The 23,533-nt window shown below is 40.8% G+C and overlaps 1 protein-coding gene across 1 annotated transcript; it reads right to left on the bottom strand.

Moving 5' to 3' along the window:
* Positions 1 to 4,706: 4,706 nt before the first annotated feature.
* On the bottom strand, positions 4,707 to 23,489 carry Rpt1 (26S proteasome regulatory subunit Rpt1). Its single transcript, XM_076184026.1, has 9 exons — positions 23,285 to 23,489; positions 17,297 to 17,334; positions 16,899 to 17,072; positions 15,771 to 15,910; positions 12,755 to 12,923; positions 11,848 to 12,012; positions 9,186 to 9,377; positions 8,685 to 8,880; positions 4,707 to 5,130 (listed from the first exon to the last, which is right to left on the bottom strand). The coding sequence occupies exons 1-9, from the start codon at positions 23,355 to 23,357 to the stop codon at positions 4,973 to 4,975; spliced, it is 1,305 nt and encodes a 434-aa protein (XP_076040141.1). The 5' UTR covers positions 23,358 to 23,489; the 3' UTR covers positions 4,707 to 4,972.
* Positions 23,490 to 23,533: the final 44 nt, after the last annotated feature.

Here is a 23,533-nt window from a genome sequence, read left to right on the forward strand (position 1 = left end):
CGAGGTTTCTTAGGAGCCGGGATTTCTTAGAAGCCCGGGGTCTTTAGGAGCCGGGGTTCTTTACACAAATAAGACAATGACAACTTATATATTTGCACAACTCACCCCGTTCCTCCCCGGTCAATGTTGTTGTCATCTCGCTTTTGTCTGGCCTCGTGGAGAATTATGCTGCTTGCTACCCTCGTCAACTTGACAAAACCGTCCCGATGATTGCTACATGGGAGTGAAGTAATGTACGCTGCCTCAATTGTCCTTCTTTCCTTTTTATCAAGTCCATTATGGAGCACCTCTGTTTTTTCCCAATCCAGCAGGTGGCCAAAGTTGTCGATATGTACCACTAATGAGTTGAAGGTCCGGTGGGCTTTGACGTCATTTTTATGTTCCATCGTCCGCTTGTGAATTCCTCTGCTAGTTTCGCCATAGTAAATAGTGGGGCAGCTTTTACATGGAATTCTGTAAACTAAACAGTTATTTTCATCATGGACTTTGTTTCTAACTTTATTTCTCACAATGTCGCCTATTTTTATTCCTGTGCTATATGACAGTTTCAGGCCTGTTCTATGACATTTGAGCACTTGGAGTTGGGTACGGATAGATACCCACGGCTCTCATCACTAGCCTCTTTACTTTTGCCACCCCTATTTCTTATTTCTAATGCCTTTTCCTCGTTTCCACATAGAAAACCTACTAGGAAAAAAAAAAAAAAAAAAAAAAAAAAAAAAAAAGTAATTAATTTCCTCCTGGACGAAACGTCAGAAATAAAACTTCAACGGATTCTTGGTGTTTAAACTCCTAAATGTGAAGGAGGATAGGGATAGTTGCATTGGGAAGTGCTAAGAAAATAACGTGACGAAAGAGTAAAATGGAGGAGAAATAAAGATGAGGTGAAAGCAGCTATTAAATGTTAAGAGGCAGTAAGGCACCTGAGTTAGATGGGTGCTATGCAGCATGTCTATAAGGGAGGTACAGTGATGGTAGACTGCCTGGTGAGGTTGTTTAATGCATGTATAAAAGAGGGTAGAGTGCAGGACTGGAGGAGTGTCTATATAGTTCCACTTTACAAAGGACATTATATAATGATATGGTTTAATGTCACACACTCCCCCCTATCAGGAGGCTAGGACGGTGCCCCTCACAGAGGGCTTTTGTAGCGTGGAATTTAATGAACCATGCCCTTGGTTCAACTTCGCCGGTGGCAGGATTCGAACCGCCCTCACCGCAAATAAAGATACCCTAACCCACTCAGCCAGCGAGCTTCCACAAATGTATGTAATAGTTTTAGAGGGAATTTGTCGAGTGTTGTTGTTGTTGTTGTCGTTCCCTAGACTGTCTGTCCGAGCAGTCCCGTCTCCCCAAGGAAGGCCACAGCCGAAACTGGGTTTTCCCACAAATCCTTTATAGAGTGTATGTTGTGTTGTTTGCGTGCATGATTGTGTATAATGCAGTCTTCCATTATGTGTTGTATGGTATGGGGTGAAGTGTTACATCCTGGGCAGCTGTTCACAACACGGTCGTCCAGCCTCTTCTGGTAGCTTAGAAGTGCTGGGTGGTGACCACATCGCAGTCTGGCCAAGTGGACTCTGTCCTTTCGTGGGAGAGAGGATTCAGAAGGGTGGATATCAGGGGGTCTGGCATGCAGCAGTGTGTTGTCTTTCAGTGTGTTAATGGAGCAGTGAGTGATATGATTATGAATATGTTTCTGGAGGCTGGTATTTGGTGGTTGTGGAGGAAGAGAAGAGAGTATCTGTGCGTAATAAAGGTCTTTGGGTGTAGTTTTAATGTTTCTTGGTGTGTGTGGGTGTTCTGCTATGTACTGTAGCGGGTGTGATGTGTTTGTGGTGGCTGCAGCAAGTGTTTGTGTGCCTCTCATGTCGAGGTGGTCCTTGACTTTGAGGACTTTTGTTTCATGGTGTAAATGGTCTGTAGGTGATGTATTTGTGCAGCCTGTAATTGTTTTTAGGGCTTTGTTTTGTATGATTTGAAGGGTGTTGTGGTGTGTCTCACTGAGATTAGGAGCCCATGCAGGACTCGCATAATTCATCACTGAGCGTATGCATTGTTTGTATATTGTTATATTAGTTTCTTTGTTTTGTCCAAATGTTGTTCCTGTGATTGACTTAAGTGCGTTAAGTCTAGGTGTGCATTTGTTTTTTATGTTTGTGAGGTGTTGTTTGTCGAGTGTAGTTGGGAAGGCTTATGGGATGGTTTTGATTGAGAAGATTAGGAAATGAACAGAGGGAGTAATTGGCGAGAGAGTGTGGGGTAAGGACAGGTAGGGGTTGCATGGATCATATTTTTGTGGTAAGGCAGATATGTGAGCAAGCTTTAGGAAAAGGTAAAGATGTTTTTTGGTCCTTTCTGGATTTGGAAAAGGTTTATAATAGATTAGACAGGAAGGCATTGTGGGAGGTATTGCAGATATATGGGATTGGAGGAAAGCTGTTAAGAGCAGTCAATAGATTTCATGATAGTAGTAGAGCCTGTTAGAATTACAAATGGAAAGTGAATTATTTGAGGTAAAAGTGGGACTTCACCAGTGATGTGTTATGTCACCTTGGCTGTTTAATTTATACATGGATGGGGTGGTGCAAGGATAATGGGTCAGGGATTGGAGACAGTTAAAGAAAATGGAGAAAAATGGGAGATAAGCCAATTGTTGTTTGCTGATGACACTGCACTTGTAGCAGGATCAGAGGAGGGGTTAAGGAAGTTAGTGACAGAGTTTGGGAAGGTGTGTGAAAGGAAACTGAAGATAAATGTAGGTAAAAGTAATGTGATGAGATGTACAAGGAGAGAGGATAGCAAATGTGGAGAGACAGGGATGAGTGGAGGTAGAATGTAGATTGAGAGAAGCAAGTAAATGCCTTGGGAGATTAAAAAGTGTAATGAGAAATTGACATTTGGGAATGGATGCTAAGAGGAGATTATATGAAGGAGTAATGGTGCTGACAGAACTGTATGAGGCAGAAACATGGAGCATAAAAGAGGAAGAGTTAAAATGTGTTTGAGATGAAATGTTTGAGAAGTATGGTAGGGGTTACTAGGCTGGATAGAGTGAGAAATGAGGTGAGGAGGAGAGCAGGGATGGAAAAGGAGTTGGTAGATAGAGCTGATGAAAGAGTATTGGAATGGTTTGGACACACGGAAAGAACAAATGAAGAAAATTAGTACAAGAGATGTGGAAGGCAAAGGTGTGGGGAGTGAACATGAGGGGGCGACGAAGGATGAGATGGATGGATGGGGTGAAAGGGGCATTGGGAAAGAGGGGAATGTCAGTTGAGGAAAGGAGAAGACAGTAGAGGTGAGTGGAGAATGGTTGTGTATGGATGATGCTGTGATACATGGAAAGGAGGGGGTGGGGGATTGAGTGGTGAGGGGACATGAGGGGACAAAGAGAGGGGTCTCCAACTAAATGAAGCGGCTTTGCTGTGGATGTGCTGTCTTGCTATGTTGCTTCTGTCCCAGGGGAGTGGGCAAGATGCAGGGATGACCTGTCATCCAGGAGGAGCCAAGAAAAGAGGGAGGGAGGAGTGATGAATGGAAGTGGGTGGGGATGAAATGGGTGGGAGTGGATTTATGCCTTTGACTTTAGCCACTTCCCTTGTAAGGGTGAAAAAGCTGTTGGTATATGTGTATACATTAAATGCACTCAAACTTATATTTCAAATATAATGAATTTGATTGAACTTAACAAGTTTTTGCATTAAAAATTAAAAATCCTCTCAGAACAAAGTGAAAACAAATTATGTATAACAAAGTTAACATAGTATCAATTTAACTCAGTAGTTGATCTGGGGGGAAGGGGGGCTATGAGGATAGAAGCCCTCCCCCAAATTTGTTTTGTCATTACCTCATTGCAGAGGTTGAATAACCTGCCTCGTGTAAACAGGTACTTTTCAGAAAGCAGTACAGTGGCAGAATTTTTTTTTTTCCAGCATTTAATGAAACACTTCAGTAAGAATAATTGGAAAGATATTCAACACATTGAAGTTAAATCTTTAAAAAATGTAAGATTATTATTTTTGCTACAAAAGTAATAATCTTACATTATTGAGGGTAAATCTTTAAAAATGTAAGATTATTACTTATTGGGAAAAGTAATACTTAATCTTACATTTTTAAAGATTTACCCTTAATCATGTGTTGTACATCCTTCCAATTATTCTCACTGAAGTGTTTTATTAAATGCTGTTCTCAAGGCAGGTTTCTCAACCTCTGCAAAGAGTTAATGAAAGAAAACTTTGGGGGAGGGGGGGGCTTCAGCCCTTCCCCTGGTGTCTGTCAAAGTCTTTGTTGTGACCATCTTTATCAGGTAATAACAGTAAACAATTTCACTAAGAAGAAATTTATTTTCAGCCTCTCAGTAGTTAGTGATCTTCAGGTCTTTCACAGATATTACAGGGAAGAAACAGACTATCCAATAGTAGTGGTAGTAATAAGAAAAAGGGGGAGGAGAGGCAGTCATTTCTCCATACAAGAAATAATGGTGTGAGAAGACTGAACATTGGTAGAGATCTTCAGGCTAGCCTGGAGACCATGTGGTAACTTCTGAGGACTGCAGCTCCAGGTGTAGTAAAGTGGGTGACAGGACCTGAAGACGGGTGTTTGGGAAACAATTACCTTTTATCCATCCTACAGTGACTATTATTACCAGTCACTGGTCCCTCACTATAAGTAATGAGTGTATGGGTAAGAAATAATGAAACATCCAGTATTTGCTTTATTAAAAACCAAAATTTTACAAGAACCTCCTGCTCATAATTTATCAAGTTATGTTTCTCCAGTTATAAATACAAAAGTTATTAGCATACTGTGTGTAGCCTTCTATTTCTCAGTCAAGCATATTGCAAAATCTTTTTTAAGTCCAATAATATACTGGTACACAAATAAAAAATATCAACATGTTTTCACCATATACCAGGTCATGGGGCTATCCACCAACTTTGAAATAATGGAGGTTTCTGAGAATATTTTAATTATATGTCATATATCGTGGAGTTGCTGAGAACTTGGCATATGACTTGATGACCTTATTAACAGCATCTAAGAAATCTTTCTCAGTGGCCACCTTTCTTCGTGCACGAATTGCATACATTCCTGCTTCTGTACATACTGAACGAATTTCTGCACCTGTTGGCAAATGAAATATGATCATTGATTAACAGATTTCTCAAATATTACTATAATACATTAACATACATACATACATACTGAAGGCCCTTTTCCCCTTACAGGGTGGTGGAAGCACCTGAATCAAAAGCACACACCTACTTCATGCACATGAAAACCCATTTAACATCCCTCTTGTCTCAGTCCTTACTGGATGAAAGGTCATCCCTGTTCCCTGCCACACTGTTAGGGTTGAGCACAATAATGGGACAAAGTGCTTCCATAGTACAACATGACAGCTGCAGCTGGTTTACTTTCAATGTTTCATCACATGGCAAACTTCCTTTCCTCATCCCCTCAAAATAATTTCTGACGCAGATGAATGGTACATATCTTTGAGCTATCTATCTATAAACCAAAGGCTTTTTCCCCCTTACATGGGAGGTAGGTAAGTCAAAAGGCATATACCCACTCCTACCCATCACCCTTTCCCCCTCTCATCTCAGCTCCTCATGGATGATGGGTCATCCCTGTATCCTGCCCACTGACCTGAGTCAGGACCAATGTACTGGAAAACAGCACTCCTCCAATCCTCTGGCACTCTATCCTCTTTAGACAAACATTAAAGAACCTCACCAGCTAGTCCACCATCACTGTACCTCCTTTTTATAGACATTTTGCATGACACCCATCCAACCCAGGTGCCTTACCTGCTCTCATCATCTTAACAACCAACTTCACCTTATCTTTCCTTACTTCTCCATTTTCCTCACTCATCACTGTCATTTTCTTAGCACTTCCCACTGCAACTACCTTTCCCTCCCTATCCTCCTTCACATTTAGCAACTCCCTAAAATACTCTGACCATCTTCCTCTCACTACCTTTTCTTCCATTATCAACTCTCCATCTGCACCTTTTACCTTTTTTTCTCTACTTGATTTGCCTCCTCTTCCTCTCATAATTTATTTCCAATTTTTTTTTTGGGTCACATGAAGAATTGTCACCCCAGTCTTCAACAGGGTGACAATTCTTCATGTGGGCCATCCTGTGTTTACGATTCTTTGGTTGTACAAGGTGACAACAATAAGCATAACACTCATTCAACCTAACCTAACCAAACCTAACTTAACCTAGCATGATCTTTATTCCACTGTTGATATTTGGCATACTGGGGTGACAATTCATGTGACCCAATTTTTTTATTACTTGCAAAATTTTCTGTTATACTCTTACCCCATTTCACATCTGCTCTCCTCTTTGCCTCCTTTATCTTATGCTTTACTTCTCTTCACTTTTCTTTGTACCTCTTGTCCTATTTTGTAACCAATCTGTGAAAGCTTGCTTCTTCTCTACAAACTTCTTTGCTTCATTTTGCTTCATCATCCCACCACTCACTACCCTTCCTTCTATTTCCTTCCATCCTCCTTGTTCCACACACCATTTTTGCACACCTTGTGACTCCCTCCTTGAACCATCCCCATTCCACCTCCACTCCTAGTTCTACTCTATCCTTCACTCCCCACTCCTCTCTCAGCTTCTTCTTGTACTCCTTCTCCTCTTCATTTAAGCAGTTTACTTTAACCACCTCCCTACCTTCTGTCCTTTTCCTCTTTCTCCATCTATCCTCCACTCTCAATTTACCTTCCACCAAAAAATGATCTGATATTCCCCCACTCTCTCCCCTTAGAACATGTACATCCTTAACTCTTCCTACTATACTCCTGGTTACCACTATATAGTCCATTAATGCTATATCTACGACCCTTCCATCCACCACCCTCTCCCATGTGTACTTATGCTTGACTTTCTTCTTAAATATTGTATTTGCTATCATCAACTCTCTAGACACAACACCATCAACTCTCCACTACAATTTTTTCCTGGAACTCCACACTTACCAACCACTCCGTCTATAGGTTCGTTTCCTACCCTAGTATTAAGGTCTCCCAATACCACTACATTGACATTTCTCCCTAAACCCTCTATGCACTCGTTTAAATCTATTCAAAAAGCCGTCCTTTCTTCTACACTCTTCTCACTACCAGGCCCATATGCACTTACAAAAACCCACATCTCCCTTCCCAGTTTCACCTTCATCCACAGTAACCTTGAAGAAACTCCCACTCCACTACACATTTACCTATCTCTTCCCTTACTGGTATAGCCACCCCTTCTCTCCCTTGTCTTCTCTTCACTCCTTATGTTCTTCCAACTACACTCCCAAACTCACACTTGCCCTCTCTTTCAGCTTAGTTACACTCAAAGCCAACACATTTATCTTTCTTCTCACAAACATACTGCCATCTCTTCCCTTTTATTCTCATCTGTACCACATCCACATACATTAAAAGACTCAAACATTAAGGTACTGGTTGGGAAACTCCTCTCAGACCCTCTTAACCACTTCACTCCGGACTTAAATCTCGCGGGCAGCAGCCAATGCCAGCCGTACGACGTGTCGTAATAATACTCGCATCATAAAATATAGTCACTGCTTATATCGATCGTTCTCTCTTTCACCCGCGAATTTTGAAAACCACAGAGAATGGGATTCAGGGCACATTTGGAAGAATGTAAAAACACAGGGGCGACTACAATAAATATAATCAAGACGCCGATATGGCAGCGTCGCGAATCCACTTGCTCCTCATGACGCCTACGTGTGCGGCACTGTATGGAAGGGGTTAAGCTTTTGTTATTGTTATTATTACTATTATATATATATATATATATATATATATATATATATATATTATATTTAAGGAATGTCCCCTTTTGGGCTACAGGGAGAAGGATGCCTAGTCCTATCCCCATTTGATTTTTGTCGCCTAATATGACTCAATTGGAAAGACTTGGTGGCAGTATTCTTATACCCGACCACAGGGTTAGGTGAAACGAGAAAATGAATATTTAGAGTAATGGTACAGGACAGTAACGAGAATGGGGGGACACCATAACAGAGGGACAGTTGCAGTATAATAAAGTATCATCATTTCTCTGTGAATAGAGATTTCCTTTACCACAGACAAAATGATGCATGACTCTGGTCCATAGGGGCACCCCATATAGACCCTAGAGCAGCTGCATTCTACTTAGCATCTTTTAACACCACAATAACACACAGCCAATACCCCAGATGGGGCTGTTTATTATTACTCAAGAGTAAAAGAGGAGTAATACAGCAGTATCTTTATATTTTATAATGCGAGTTATGTGATACATCATACATCTGGCAGCCAATGCTGCACATGTGAATTTGACTTGTACTGAAGTGGTTAACATTCTCAATTTTCTGCCATCCTTTCCCCTTGTACATCTCATCACCTTTTACCTACATTTACCTTCAACTTCCTCTTTTCGCACACCTTCCCATACCCCATCACTACCTTAATCTCTCCTCTGATCCTGCTACAAGCACACTGTCATCAGCAAACAACAACTGGCTTATCTCCCATTTTTCTCAATGTTCTTTAACCATCAAGCAATGTATACTGTAATTCCTATAAACCAAATTCCACTACACAGCAAATATCCTATTTTTTTTGTATCAACATAAACTTTCTACTCCACTTACCTGTGCTATTGGGGCACAACCTAGCAAGAAGGTCAAATCGAATATCACGTTCAACAGACATAGATTTTGCATGGATCTTAAAAATGTGGCTTCGGCCCTCCAGATCTGGAAGTCCGAATTCCACTTTTCTGTCTAATCTTCCAGGCCTCATCAAAGCTGGATCTAGGGTATCAGGACGGTTCGTTGCCATAAGAACCTGTTACAATTAAATATTTTTAGAAGACTATCTTCATGGGGGATAAACACAGAAAAAAGTTATTGCCTGTTGCCTTTGTTCTGTCCCATTTAACCACCTTTTTTCATACCCACAGAACATGTTGGTGTCATTCTTATCCTCCCCACTGCCACCATGGACTTTTTTCTGCTTATGAATATATTCTGAAGAATAAATTGTCAGAGTGAAGGAGTTGAAGAGCTTTTAACTTGAACCATACTCTGTTTACATTTGATCAATCTAAACAGTATTCTTTCAAAGGTATGAGAAAAATGGGAAAAACTCACCTTGATATTTCCTCTTGGGTCAAAGCCATCCAGCTGGTTAATTAGTTCTAACATAGTTCTCTGTACTTCATTGTCCCCACCAGCACCGTCATCAAATCGTGCTCCGCCAATAGCATCAATTTCATCAAAGAATATCAAACAAGCCTTCTTTGTTCTGGCCATCTCAAACAGTTCACGTACCATTCGTGCTCCCTAGGGGAAAAGAAAGAAAAAAAAAATAAATAAATAAAAAATAAACAAAAGAAAAGAATACATATATATATGATAATAATAATAATAATAAAATAAATACATACATATGTATTTATTCATTATTATTTAGAAAAGATTTAGTGAGAGCAGTTATCAAAATTATGAGAACAGGTAAGGCACCTGGGTTAGATGGGTGTCATGTGGAGTGTCTAAAAAAGGGAGGTACAGTGATGGTGGACTGGCTGGTGAGGTTGTTTAATGTTTGTCTAAAAGAGGGTAGAATGCAGGAGGTCTGGAGGAGTGCCTGTATAGTTCTGCTTTACAAGGGAAAAGGGAACAAGTGTGAGTGTAGTAGTTTCAGGGGAATTGGTTTGTTGAGTATAGTTGAGAAGGCTAATGGGAGGGCTTTGATTGATACAATTAGAAGAGAAACAGAGGGAGTAATTGGTGAGAAACAGTGTGGGTTAAGGACAGGCAGGGGTTGCATGGATCAGATTTTTGTGATAAGGCAGACATGTGAAAAATCTTTAGGAAAAGGTAAGGATGATTTTTGGGTCTTTATGGATTAGGAAAAGATTTATGACAGAGTAGACCGGAAGGCACTGTTTAAGGTATTGCAGATATATGGAATAAAAGGAAAGCTGTTAAGAGCAGTCAAGAGTTTTCATGAGAGTAGTAGAGCCTGTTTAAGAATTAGAAATGGATAGAGTGAGTGGTTTGAGGTAAAGATTGGACTTTACCAAGGATATGTTCAATTTATACATAGATGGGGCGATGTGAGAGGTAAATGCAAGGGTAATGGGGTGGGGATTGGAGATGGTTTGAGAAAATAGGAAAAAATGGGAGAGCTAGTTGTTGTTTGCTGACAACACTGTGGTTGTAGCAGTTTGAGAGGAGGGATTAAGGAAGTTAATGACAGAATTTGGGAAGGTATGTGAAAGAAGGAAGTTGAAGATAAATGTGGGTGAAAGTGAGGTGGTGGGGTATGCAGAGGGAAAGTATGGTGGCAGGTTGGAGGTGGTGTTGGGGGAAAGAGACTGGAGGAGGTAGATAGCTTTGGATGTTTGGGTGTGAATGTGGTGGGAGGGGGAAGAGTGGAGGTGGAATGTGGATTGAGAAAAGCAAATAAATGCCTTGGGGGATTAAAAAGTGTTATGAGAAATAGACATTTGGGAATAGAAGCTGAAAGGAGATTGTATGGAGTGATTGTGCAGATAGCACTGCATGGGGGAGAAACATGGAACATAAGTGAGGAAGTTTAAATGTGTTTGAAATTAAATGCCTGAGAAGTATGATGGGGGTTACTAGGCTGGATAGAGTGAGAAACGAGGTGAGAAGAGCCGGGGTGAAAAGGGAGTTGGGAGATAAGGTTGATGAAAGAGTATTGGGATGGTTTAGACACATGGAAAGATGAGTAAAGAAAGATTAGTAAAAGAGATGTGGAAATTAGAGGTGGATGGAGTAAACATGAGGGGGTGGGTGACCAAGAAAGAGATGGATGGATGGGGTAAATGGGGGCACTAGGAAAGAGGGGAATGTTTGTTGAGGAAGGAAAGGAAAAGACAGAAAGTAGGAGTGAATGCTGAATGGTTGTGTATGGATGATGCTGTGATACATGGGAGTGGGTGGGGATGGGGTGGTGGTGGTGAGGGAGTATGTGTGAATGATATTTTGATGCAGCCCGAAGGGATTTCTCCCCGTCTTCTCTTTTTCTGCAAGAGGGGACAGAGAGGGGGGGGTTGCTGATTAAATGAAGCAGCCTTGCTATGGATGTTTTGTGTCTTGCTACATTGCTTCTGACCCAGGGCAGTGGGCAAGATGCAGGGATGATCTGTCACCCAGGAGCCAAGAAAAGGGGGAGTGAGGGGTGGTGAATGGGAGTGGAGTGGGTGGGGATGAAATGGGTGGGAGTGGATTTATGTCTTTGACTTTGGCTACTTCCCCTGTAAGGGGGATGAAACCATTGGTATAGGTATGTAAGTAAAAGTAAGGTGATGAGATGTACATGGGAGAGGATGGCAGCAAACTGGAATGGGGTATTAAGGGAGAGACTGGAGGAAGTGAGGCACATTCTACAAACTTTGTTGAACAAGGCACCATGTGGCACTTGTGATTTTATTCATTAAAGACCAGGGGCCACAGATTGATTGATGGATACCTAATTCAACATGGGTTGCAACAAAGTTCATCATCTGGTTGAGGTCTTCCCTCTCAGTTGAGTGAAATTATACATCACCAACCATAAGTTGGTCAAAAGGTTTACTGTCACCTTGAGAGTGTTGATTCATTGCACTGATTTTCATTAGAACTACAAATACTGAAAAAATACTACTGCCCTATAGAAAGAGATAGTGATAGAGAGAGATAGACAAAGAAGAGAGGGAAGAGAGAAAGAGTGAAGAGAGAAAGAGAGAAAATCTGACAATAGGATTTTAAATCCTTTCAATACATTCTCCAAGTCCAAACTCACCTCACCCACATACTTCTGTACAAGCTCTGATCCAATGACACGAATGAAGCAAGCATCCGTGCGGTTGGCTACGGCACGAGCACAGAGGGTCTTCCCAGTGCCAGGAGGTCCAAAGAGCAGTACTCCTTTGGGAGGTTCAATTCCAAGGTTAATGAACCGTTCAGGCTAGAAAAAGAAAACCTCGATTAAATTATCCATTTTCTACCTACATACCAAGTGGCCTTTTACCCTTTGTATGGGGAGTGATGGCTGAAAGTAGTATGAGGGGAGTGAGTGTGTGTGTCAGTTGCTGACTATTACCTTTCCACATGAGGTACAAGAAATACAGTTCCCATTACAAAGTGGACAGCAGTCTCAAGCCATATACCCAAATCATATTGAATCACTCCTCCCATCTAAGCATCTTGGAAATGAAGGGTCATCATGTTCCCCACTACATTACATAGATCAACAGCAATGCAGTGAGGCACAACTCCTTCAAAGAGACTGAAAGCTGGAGTTAGTTTACCCCTCATTACTTCTTCATATGGTAACTCCTCAATAATAATACAATTTATGAAGCACATGAGAAGATCCATTGTATACCTGAACCCCAACATTCACAGGTTTTATATCTGCATTTCATTTTTTTTTTCTGCAGGTTATTTGGTTTTGAATAGGGTTTGCATTTAATCACTTTGTCTATTTGGAAGTGGTTACTTCTTAGTATATGACATGGGTCTGGGGGAAATTATTGTGTCCCCTAACTCCAACAAATGTCGGGGGTAGGGGGTGGAGGGTCACAATCATCAGATGTGTATATAGTTTGCCCAATCTTAAAGGGGAAAGATGATGAAAGAATTAAATAATTCATAGATATGAAAGACATGCATCTTTATGAATGTATCCGGAGTGACTTATGACTCACGTGTAACAGTGGAGTTTCCACTACTTCCCGCAATTTGTCTATTTGTTCTTTACAGCCTCCAACATCTGAGTAAGTCACATCAGGCTTCTCCTCCACTTGCATCATAGTAACAGAGGGGTCAATCTTGGGTGGCAGTGGAATGTGAATCTGGTACTTATTACGATCAACTCTGAAAAGCAAATAACAGAATAGGTAAATACATACATATACCAAGGCTTTTCCCCCCTTACAAGGGAGGTAGCCTAAAAGAAAAAGGCATAAAAACCATTCCCACCCATTCCATCCCTAATACTCTCCACTCCACTCTACCCTCTACCTTCCCTCATATCTTGGCACCTCCTGGATGACGGGTCATCCCTGCATCCTGTCCACTGCCCTGGGTCAGAGGCAGCGTTGCAAGACACAGCACATCCACAGCAAGTCTGCTTCATTAAATCGGTGACCCCCTCTCTCTGTCCCCTCATGCAGAAAAGGAGAAGACGGGGAGAAATCCCTTTGGACCGAGTCAATTTTTTCTCACACATACTACCTCACCCCTCATCCCCCCACTCATTCCACTTCATGCATCAAAACATCATCCATATACAACCATTCTCCATTCACCCCTGTCTTCTGTCCTCTCCTGTCCTTCCTCAACAGACATTTCTCTCTTCCCCAAAGCCCCCTCCACCCCATCCATCCATCTCATCCTAGGTCGCCCCTCATGTTCACTCCCTCCACATCTGCCTTCCATACCTCTTTTACTAGTCTTCACTCATTCTTTCCATGTGTCCAAACCATCCTAATACTCTTTCATCCACCCTAACTCCCAACTCCCTTACCACCCCTGTTCTCCTCCTCATTTCTCACTCTATCTAGCCTAGTAACCCCCACCATATTTTTCAGACACCTCATCTCAAACACATTCAAACTCCTTCTCTCTTCCTCTCTTATGTTCCATGTTTCTGCCCCATACAGTGCTGTTGGCACAATCACTCCTTCATACAGTCTCCTCTTAGCATCCATTCCCAAATGTCTATTCCTCATTACACTTTTTAATCCACCAAGGCATTTACTCGCTTCTCTCAATCTACATTCTACCTCCACCTCCACTCCACCCTTTCCTGCCACATTCACACCCAAGTATCTAAAACTATCCACTTCCTCCAGTCGCTCTCCCTTAATGCTCACTTCCAGTCTGCTGCCACTTTCACCCCTTGTACATCTCATCACCTTTTACCCACATTTATCTTCAACTTTTTTCTTTCACACACTCTCCCAAACTCTGTCACCAACTTCCTCAATCCCTCCTCTGATCCTGCTACAAGCAGTGTCATCTGCAAACAATAGCTGGTTCACCTCCCACTTTTCTCCATTTTCTTTAAACATCTCCAATCCCTGACCACCCTTGCATTTACCTCTCGCACCACCCCATCCATGTATAAGTTGAACAGCCAGGGTGACATAACACATCACTGAAGAAGTCCCACCTTTACCTCGAACCACTCACTCTCTCCATTTCTAATCCTGACACATGCTCTACTACTCTCATAAAAACTCTTGACAGCTCCTAAAAACTTTCCTCCTATCCCGTATATCTGCAAAACCTCCTTCTGTGCCTTCCTGTCTATCCTGTCATAAGCCTTTTCCAGATCCATAAAAGCCCCCAAAAATCTCTTCCTATAGCTTTCTATCATGTCTTACCACAAAAATCTGATCTAAGCAACCTCTACCTGTCCTAAATCCACACTGTTCCTCGCCAATTACTCCCTCTGTTCCTCTTCTAATCCTCTTGATCAAGATCCTCCCATAAGCCTTCCCAACTACACTTAACAAGCTAATCCCTCTGAAACTACTACATTCACACTTGTCCCCTTTTCCCTTGTAAAGTGGAACTATACAGGCACTCCTCCAGTCCTTGCCAATTACTCCCTTTGTTCCTCTCCTAATCCTCTCAATCAAGATCCTCTCGTAAACCTTCCTAACTACACTTAACAAGCTAATCTCTCTAAAACTACTACATTCACACTTGTCCCCTTTTCCCTTGTAAAGCAGAACTATACAGGCACTCCTCCAGTCCTCTGGCACTCTACCCTCTCTCCAGCAAACATTAAATAACCTCACCAGCCAGTCCACCATCACTGTACCTACTTTTTTTAGACATTCTGCATGGCATCTATCCAAACCAGGTGCCTTACCTGCACTCATCATCTTAATAACTGCCTTCACCTCATCCTTCCTTATTTCTCCTCCATTTTCCTCACTCATCACGGTCATTTTCTTAGCACTTCCCACTGCAACTATCTTTCCCTCCCTATCCTCTTTCACATTTAGCAACTCCCTAAAATACTCTGCCCATCTTCCCCTTACTGCCTTTTCTTCCATTATCATCTCTCCATCTACACATTTTACCTTTTCTTCTCTACTTGATTCGCCTCCTCTTCCTCTTTTAATTTCTTTCCAAAACATCTTTTTATTACTTTCAAAATTTTATATAGGTAAATACCATAAATAATAGGTAAATACCATATAATAGGTAAATGTCATAAATAAAATATTAAAACAATAATAATAACCCCATTGTTTTATAGAGAGTATCGGTTTCTGTTACTGGCTAAGAGGAGGAGGAAGAAGGAAGAAGGATGAGTGAGAGGATGTAACAAGTGCAGATTGTCAGTACCTCTCATGCAAATAATAAAGTGGACAATAATAGCTGAAGCTTATAGACAGAGGTAATGTCAAAGAACTCTGTGGCAAAAGAGAATGCACCCAGGGCTCTAAGGTTTTCTCAAAGGTTGGAGGATGGTGGTGGTAGTGTGTGGGGTCCACAGTGGTATGACAGTTTGCACCTACAATGTACATCACAGTTCATAACAAACTTTATACATCACAAAAATCCAAAATTGTTAGCAATTATCTGAATCTGGTATTCTATAAAGTACCTTATACTTCAAAACTTGAAAAAAGTTCTCAAACCCTTGCTTATAATTAATTGAAACAGCAACACTACCAGACAGGAAACATAAACAAAGCTTACCCTACACGCATTCCTTCTTCAATGTCAGTAGGAGCAACTGAATCTGCCAAGTCTACAACAAACTTGGCAAACTGCTTTACATTGATTATATACTTGGGATTATCTGAATCAGCATTAATGATTTTTGTGCATCTGGCAACCTGGAAATGAATGACACATTAGTACCAATCATGATATTAGTAGCAGTAGGGGTTGCATGTGATGTCAATAAGACACTGCATCAATGGAGGAAACCAATTACCTTCCACCACAAATATGTTTATATATGCTACCAATGTATGTGTCATCTATTATGTTGCTTAACATGTCCTGAATATTGTGTGATGGTGACAGTAAAGTCTGCCTTCTCATTCACATATATATGTTATTGAGTGGCCAAGGATACTTTTATGGTCCAGATTAACTCAGATATATCTGAGTACTGTACACATAATTGTTTATATTGGTGTGGTTGGGCAGAAGTGATGGAATGGGATATGCATCACATTTTAGTAGTGTCCCAGAATCTGTATGTCTGTGTTACTGGGTGATCCCATGTTATGTGACAGGTGTTATGGATTTTGTTTGCCAGATGCTTTCCAATGTGATGAGCCAATGATGAGTACATGCCAATAGTTGTCCTGCAATATAATTTATGAGAGAATCATCTCTCTAATGGTCATCAACCACTGGCTTTTAGTAGTAGTAGTATGAGGAAAGCAGTTGCTGGCTATTAATTCTTCTTGTGTGATATGCAAATGCAGTTGAGATTGATAGAAATCTTGGATCTGGTCCAAAGATCAAATGTTGGGCCCTTGGGGCTGCATTTCCAGATGGAAGTGAGGATATTCACAAATTTTTAAGATGGGTGGTAAGATGATTATCTCTGGCAGCAATGGTCATTGGTCCTGTTTAATTTCAATGCCTGACAATTCTATTCAACAAGAAGGAACTTTAATGTCACTGAGTGTTCGTCTTTACATGGTAAATTTCAATGCACACTAAAATTTCATTTCAAAGTCAGTGTTTCTGTTAAGAAAATAAATAAAATAAATAATAGAAAATATTTTTTTTTCAGGAGTATTGACACATTCCTTAGAAGTATGACAACAAAATGTAGCTAATCAAAAGTATGGCCACTAAACAAACCTGTAGTGGTTGCTCATTTTGAAGTGTTTGTTTATCTGCAGCCAAATCCCATAATGCTGGAGGTGCCAAGCCAGTGTCTGACTCTTTAATGCCAGTGAGATCATTGACACGCTTCACTGTAGCCTGGATGTCATCTTCCACTTGCTTGATAGGCTTGTTGTATGGACCTTGGCCCTGAAAAGAAAGGAAGAACAATTAGAGAAAAAATAAAAATAAAAATAAATAAATAAATAAATAAATAAAACTACTATCTCCCATTACAGTGCCAAGTTGAAAAAGTAAATAAATAATTAAACAAAATAAGAAAATAAGCAGCTACTTGTAACAAGGATGTTATATCTATCATTCAATATGCTTTCATTGTACTTGCTATTTCTTTCAAACAAATATTTACTTACATAAGCTTTCAGCAATGATATATCAGCTTCATCTAGTGCTGAAAAGAAAGAATGAGGGGTTTAGTGTGTTTACAAATCTTTTTATGGAAACTATCTATATATCAAGGGTTCCCCCTTAAAATGGAGGTAGCAAAGTCAAAAAGCAGGTACCCACTCCCATCCACCACCCTTTCCTCCCTGTCATCTTAGCTCCTCATGGATGATAGGTCACCCCTGTACCCTGCCCAGGGTCAGAAGCAATGCAGCAAGATACAGCACATCCACATCAAGGCCACTTCACTTAATAAGGTGATCTCCCATCATACAGAAAAAGAGAAGACTGGAAGAAATCCCTTCAGACTGTGTCAAAATATCATTCATATATAACCACTTCCTAACCTCCCTTCCTTGCATCACAGTATCATCTATGTACACCCATTCTCCACTCATCCCTATCTCTTACCTTCTCCCTTCCTTACTCAACAGACATTCCCCTCTTCCTTAACACCACTTTTACATGAAAATCACACATTAAGAAAATAGGTCAAATAATGCAACCATATGCTAATTTTTTATATAAAATTGTACATTTGAGCAAAACCGTCTTTGGTTGGGTTTGGTCTGTAATTAGTGAGACGGATGGTATTTATAGCTATGGTCAGTAATTTTGCAGAGGATAAAAACATAACTTATCTTTGAGCAAATTACATGAAAATCACACATTTTACAGAAAATAGGTCAAACAATGCAACCATATGCTAATCTTTTATATAAAATTATGCATTTGAGGAAAAACTGTCCTAGGTTGGATTTGGTCGATTTTGGTCAGTAATTAGTGAGATCCAAGTTTGACTGTGCAGAAAAATGGCTTTTTGGTTGGCAGGCACTTTCAGTGCTTCCAGAGACTCTTCAGAGGCATGCTGCAGTCTCTTTAGTGGTGTCTTGATAAAAATTGTATTTACCTAGTTGCATTATACGGGAAGGGAGCTATGCTCGTGGTGACCAGTCAAGTTTTTTCTTAAAATCTTGAATAGTGTTTGCACACATTGTTTCTTTCTTTAATTTGTTCCAAGTATCTATCACTCTGTGTGGGAAGCTATTTTTTTTTTCAGATCTCTTCTGTAATTATCTTTTTTTAGTTTCTTTTTGTGTCCTCTTGTTTTTCCATTGTCCCATTTCAATAAATCATTCTTATCTAAGATTTCCATTCCCTACATAATTCTTTAGATAGTTAGTAGGTCTCCTCTTTCTCTTCTTTGTTCCAGAGTTGGTAATTCTAATTTGGACAGTCTTTGTTCATATGTCATTTTGGAAAGAGTTGGTGCCAAAAGAATGACAGGAAAAACACCAATAACCCAGGGCCTTTAACTCCTGTGAATTTAATTGTTTGCAGTGGTATAGGTCTAGATCTCTACAAAATAATAGCAAACAATTATATTTAGATACTATTGTTAATACATGTTTTGCCGGGACGCGCTGGTACCATGAGTGGGACAAATTGGCAACAGGGCAACTTGACCTGTTACCCACCATTTTATTCTTGCTAATGCCAAACTGTTTAGTTGATAATCAGTATGGTGTCCCTTTGGCCTTCAGTTAGGAAAGGATTCAACCTTTCTTAGGCAACCCTTTCCACACTAGGTAGCTTTTGTTTTTCTACATCTCCATGGTCTAAGTGGAATGGATGGGATTCATGGACCATTACTTACTTGGTTTACTTGGAGAAGTTCCAAGGTCAGTCCTCACAGCTGTAGTGATCTACTGCTGCTGCCAGTCTTGCTGTCCCTCCTCACAAGGGCCAGTTGGTCTGTTATTGTGTTTGATGACAACCTACTGATGGCGGGTGTAGTCTGGCACTAAGGGCTCATCTGGCACCTTCCATAGAAACCTGTCCAGTAAATGCTTGAAGCTGTCCACCAAGCATTTGGTTCTCTCTCTCTCACTTCTTTTGGGAGGGTGTTGAATATCTTTGGACCCTCATGACCTAGGCTGGATGCCAGTAAGGTCTTAAGCCTCTCTGGGGCTCTTGGTGGGAGAGTTTGTCTCTCACACTTGCGTCCGTGCCTTATGCTGTGATATGGCTTGATTGTTAAGGGCGTGGGGTCGGGAACAAGGCCCTCTAGGATTTTCCATGTATAGATGGCCCTGTACCTTTCTCTCCTCCTTTGTAGGGAGTAGAGACCCAGTGCTTCAAAGCGATCCCAATAGTTGAGATCCTTCAATCCTCTGATGTGCCTGGTGTAACTCCTTTGGACAGCCTCAAGCTTCTGGATGTCTCCTTGTTTATGTGGTGACCAGAGTTGGCTACAGTAGTCCAGAATTGGTTGAATAAGTGCCTTCCAAAGAGTAAGCATTACTTGTACCTCTCTTGAGGAGAAAGTCCTTAGTACCCAGCTGGCCATACCCCATGCTCTTTTCACGGTCTACATGATGTGGTGATGGAAAGTGGTGTCATCACCTAGATGAATGCCTAGACATTTTACGTGAGCTTTGGGTGTGATTTTCATTCCCCTTTCTGTGTGCAGTTCGGTGTTGTCTTTAATGTCTTGGTTGGTGCCGTATCTCAAGGCCTCGAACTTCTCTTCATTGAACTGCATATTGCAATCATTAGTCCAAGCATAAATTGTGTCGAGGTCGTTTTGTAGATGGTGTACATCTTCACTTTCCAGCACTGCTCAACTGATGTGGGTATCATCGGCAAGACAGGAGGGTTGAGTCCACTTTATTAATGTCGTTCATATGAATTAGGAATAGGAGGGGGCCGAGGACAGAGCCTTGTGGTACTCTGCTTACTACCTTGGTTTTGCTGGACTTCACGCCGTCAACTGCAACTGTTTGGGTACGGTCTGTCAGGAAGTTGTGAAGCCATACTCCTAGCTTCCCTGAGCTTCTTAGGTCCCTTGACTTGTGGAGGAGGACTCTGTGGTCTACCTTGTCGAAGGCTTTTGCAAAGTCTAGAAATACTACATCTACATTCTTCCCTTCTGACAGGTTCTGTAGCAGTCAGTCGTAGTGTGTCAGTAGGTTTGAGAGGCAGGACCGACCTTTTCTGAGACCATGCTGGTTCTTTTTTATAAGGTTATTCTCTTTGAGGTATGTAAACAGTTTGTCCCTTATGCATTTCTTGATCACTTTGACGATGTGGGACGTGAGGGCAACAGGTTGATAGTTCTTTGGCAAGGTCCGGTCTCCTCCTTTATATATTGGCTTATTATGGCTTGTTTCAGTAATGCTGGGATCTTACCTTTGTCTAGGGAGGATAGCCACAACATATGGATTGGGAATGCCAAGACCTCGCTACATTTTAGGAGTAAGATCGCTGGAATGCTGCCTGGTCCAGCGGGTGAGTTAATCCTTAGCTCCTTTATCGCCTTTATGATGTCCTCTACTGTCACATGAAAGTTGGTAAGTTGGTTTTGATTTATTGTCTTTTGATTGAAAAATGTTGTGGGGTCGAGGATTTCTGCCTGCTTCTTTGGTATACTAAACACACTGTTGTACTGGTGTGCCAGCATCTGGCAGGTTTCTTGTGGGTCGTCTGTTATGGTTCCTTGGTCAGTTACAAGGGGTCCAATCTGTGACTTGGTTTTCAAGAATTTTTTGCAGCAGCTGCAGAAGAATTTCGGGTTGTGCTTTATATTTTCTATGGCATGGTTTTCCTCAACTCACCTCTGTTCCTCATGTGAGTGCTTGTTTTTTTGTTTGATGTCCTCTATTTCTTAGATGATTGAGAGCTTTTGGGCCTCATTGCTACTTTTACTGAGTTTATCATTGAGGTTGGCATGTTTTCTCATGAGGCTTTTTCTATCATGTGGGATGGTGTACCTGTGATCCTTTCTCTTATTTTTCCGTGGGACATGGGCAGTGCATATCTCCAGCAATGTCCTCAATAGTGTGATTAGTTTGGTATCGAGATCAGGTACCTGTAGTACCAGATTCCAGTCTATCTTCCCAAGATCCCGTTGTATCTGTTCCCAGTCTACCTTTTCACTGGAAAAGTTGAAGCTGGCAAAGGAGGTCATATCTGGTGGAGTCGGGCGTTCCTGCAGTGTCCTACTTTTCCTATAAGTTGTATTAACAAGATTTATGTTATGGTCAGAGAAGATTGTTTTCTCAATCTTGTAGTTGCTGACCGAATTATTACTATTGGTGAAGAAGAGGTCGAGAATGTTACTCTGTCTAGTCTCCTCCATTATGTTGGTTTAGGAACAGTTTGTCAGCAGTTTCTAGAAGGAGTTTGGCTTGGGCTTGGACTTCTACAGTGCCCCCACAGGATCTGCCATCAGGCCAGTATATAAAAGGGAAGTTGAAGTCACCATATATTATAATATCTGTCATGGCAAGTGAGGTTGACTCCAGTACTTCATTCAATCTGTTCATAGCATTTGTGAAGCTTTCTAGGCTACACTGGGGTGGGTGGTAACAATTCACTATGATTAGGTTTGTTTTTGTTATATGTAGGATGATGAGTTCTATTATCCTGTGTGAGTGGGATAACAGTCTTGGAATGTGCAGCTAGATCATTTCTGATATAGATCATTGCACCACCATGGCTTCTCTTTTCTCTATCAGCTCTAAATGGGGTATAGTTGGTTATTTTGGTAAATTTTTAGTTTCGACCATGGGCGCAATATAGCAATAGAAAATTAATTATTAATTTTGTAAATTATAATGTATCAACGTAATATGCAATTTTGTGAGCAGAAATAAAAAACAAAAAAGGTGCTAAAACAGATTTCGTAAGTAACAAAGTCGTGTCGGACGAATGGTACACCATGTTTGTTATGATAGATACCGACGTTGAAGAAATGAGAGGATGATAAATTCTTCTAACCTAAACTAAATTAACATAACCTGTATTTAATAAATCATTGCCTGCAAATTAAATGTCATCCGGCTCATCCTCGTTATCGTCTTCGTGAGAGACATTGGTGGGCTTTTCAACCACTCTCTCAGCTTGTGGGGTATACAAAGTTCTTGCAGCTTGAAGGAATGCATGTATCTCTGCTCCATAACATTCCTTCAAGAAAATGCACCTGGCGAGGTACTGTCGGAAGTACTGAAGCCGTCAATTAACAGACAAGATGGCGTCCTGATCCTATGCTACCAACTTCATTCATTAGCATATTTGCTTGTAGCAAGGTATTTTCTATTTTCATTTCAGCCCACAAAATCGCATATTATGTTGATACATTTTAATTTAAAAAATTAATAATTAATTTTCTATTGCTATATTGCACTCATGGTCAAAACCAAAAAAAATACTGTTATTTCTATATCAGCCTTTCACGTCATTTGCCAGGTGAGTCTCCGTTAGGGCAATGAACATGGGGTCCTCTTCTACTGTTAGTTCCCACAGAAAGGAAACTTTACTTCTATTGCTTTTAAGATAGAGGCCCTGTATGTTCCCCATTAGGATGGACTCTAATTGGTTTGGACAATAGATGCCCAAGGGAACACCGGCTGGACCTAAAGTGGTGGCCAGTTCCTGTGTTTTTCTTGCATTAGGGTGGACAGTATCATGCCCTGGGACTCTTCAGCTTTGGTCAGAGTGCGCATAGTGGTTTGTAGCCCTGTCGCTATTTCTAAAAACGGCGAGTATGTTTGTGTTTGTGTTTGTTGGAGAGCCTGGGGCTATCCTTGCTTCAGCTGCTACTAGATTACTTTATTAAACCTTATGGTACCTATTCATTAGGTAGAAACGTAAATCAAATTTGGTTAACATTTTCTGAACCTGGAGAAGGTACACATACTTGCATTCTGGTGTCCACCTGGGTAATCTACTAGTCTAAGGTCCCTTCATCAAAGAATGGGTCAACTCGAAGGACGAGATCAGCTGTCTTTTTCACGGGGTCGCCTGGCGACTTTTTCACCCATGGAGAATAATTGTTGTTCATAAGCTAACAAACTGACAATCCCCCTAGTATAAGGGTTAATGAACTATCTATCTTTTATGGCTCCTGAAATGATGTAGAAAATGTCACAAGTACTATAGGAAACTACATTTACCTTTAATAGGTTCTTCATCTCCTGTTTCTTCCTTATTCACCTTCCTCATATCATTTCCTAAGTGATCCGGCATGTCTGAAACTCTATACTTGCTTTCACTTAAAAATATTAACTACTTTTGTCTCACTATGTTCTGTTTTGTAAATAATTGTGTACGCAATGACTCGAATGAGTCTAAAGTTTTGATGACTTAGGTGATGCATTTTTAGATATAGGAATTCTGACAAGAAATTTTCGTAATCGAATACT

The sequence above is a fragment of the Oratosquilla oratoria genome, chromosome 4 (assembly GCF_046742065.1).
Source record: "Oratosquilla oratoria isolate Oo_2021 chromosome 4, ASM4674206v1, whole genome shotgun sequence".
In the NCBI taxonomy this organism is placed as follows: Eukaryota; Metazoa; Arthropoda; class Malacostraca; order Stomatopoda; family Squillidae; genus Oratosquilla; species Oratosquilla oratoria.

Excerpts from the sequence above, each read along its gene's own strand:
- Rpt1 (XM_076184026.1), bottom strand. The coding sequence starts at position 23,357 with ATGCCGGATCACTTAGGAAATGATATGAGGAAGGTGAATAAGGAAGAA. Across the intron at positions 15,911-16,898 it reads AAAATGAGCAACCACTACAG|GTTGCCAGATGCACAAAAAT; the intron begins GTTTGTTTAGTG and ends ATTCATTTCCAG. Across the intron at positions 5,131-8,684 it reads GTTGTGCCCCAATAGCACAG|GTGCAGAAATTCGTTCAGTA; the intron begins GTAAGTGGAGTA and ends ATTTGCCAACAG.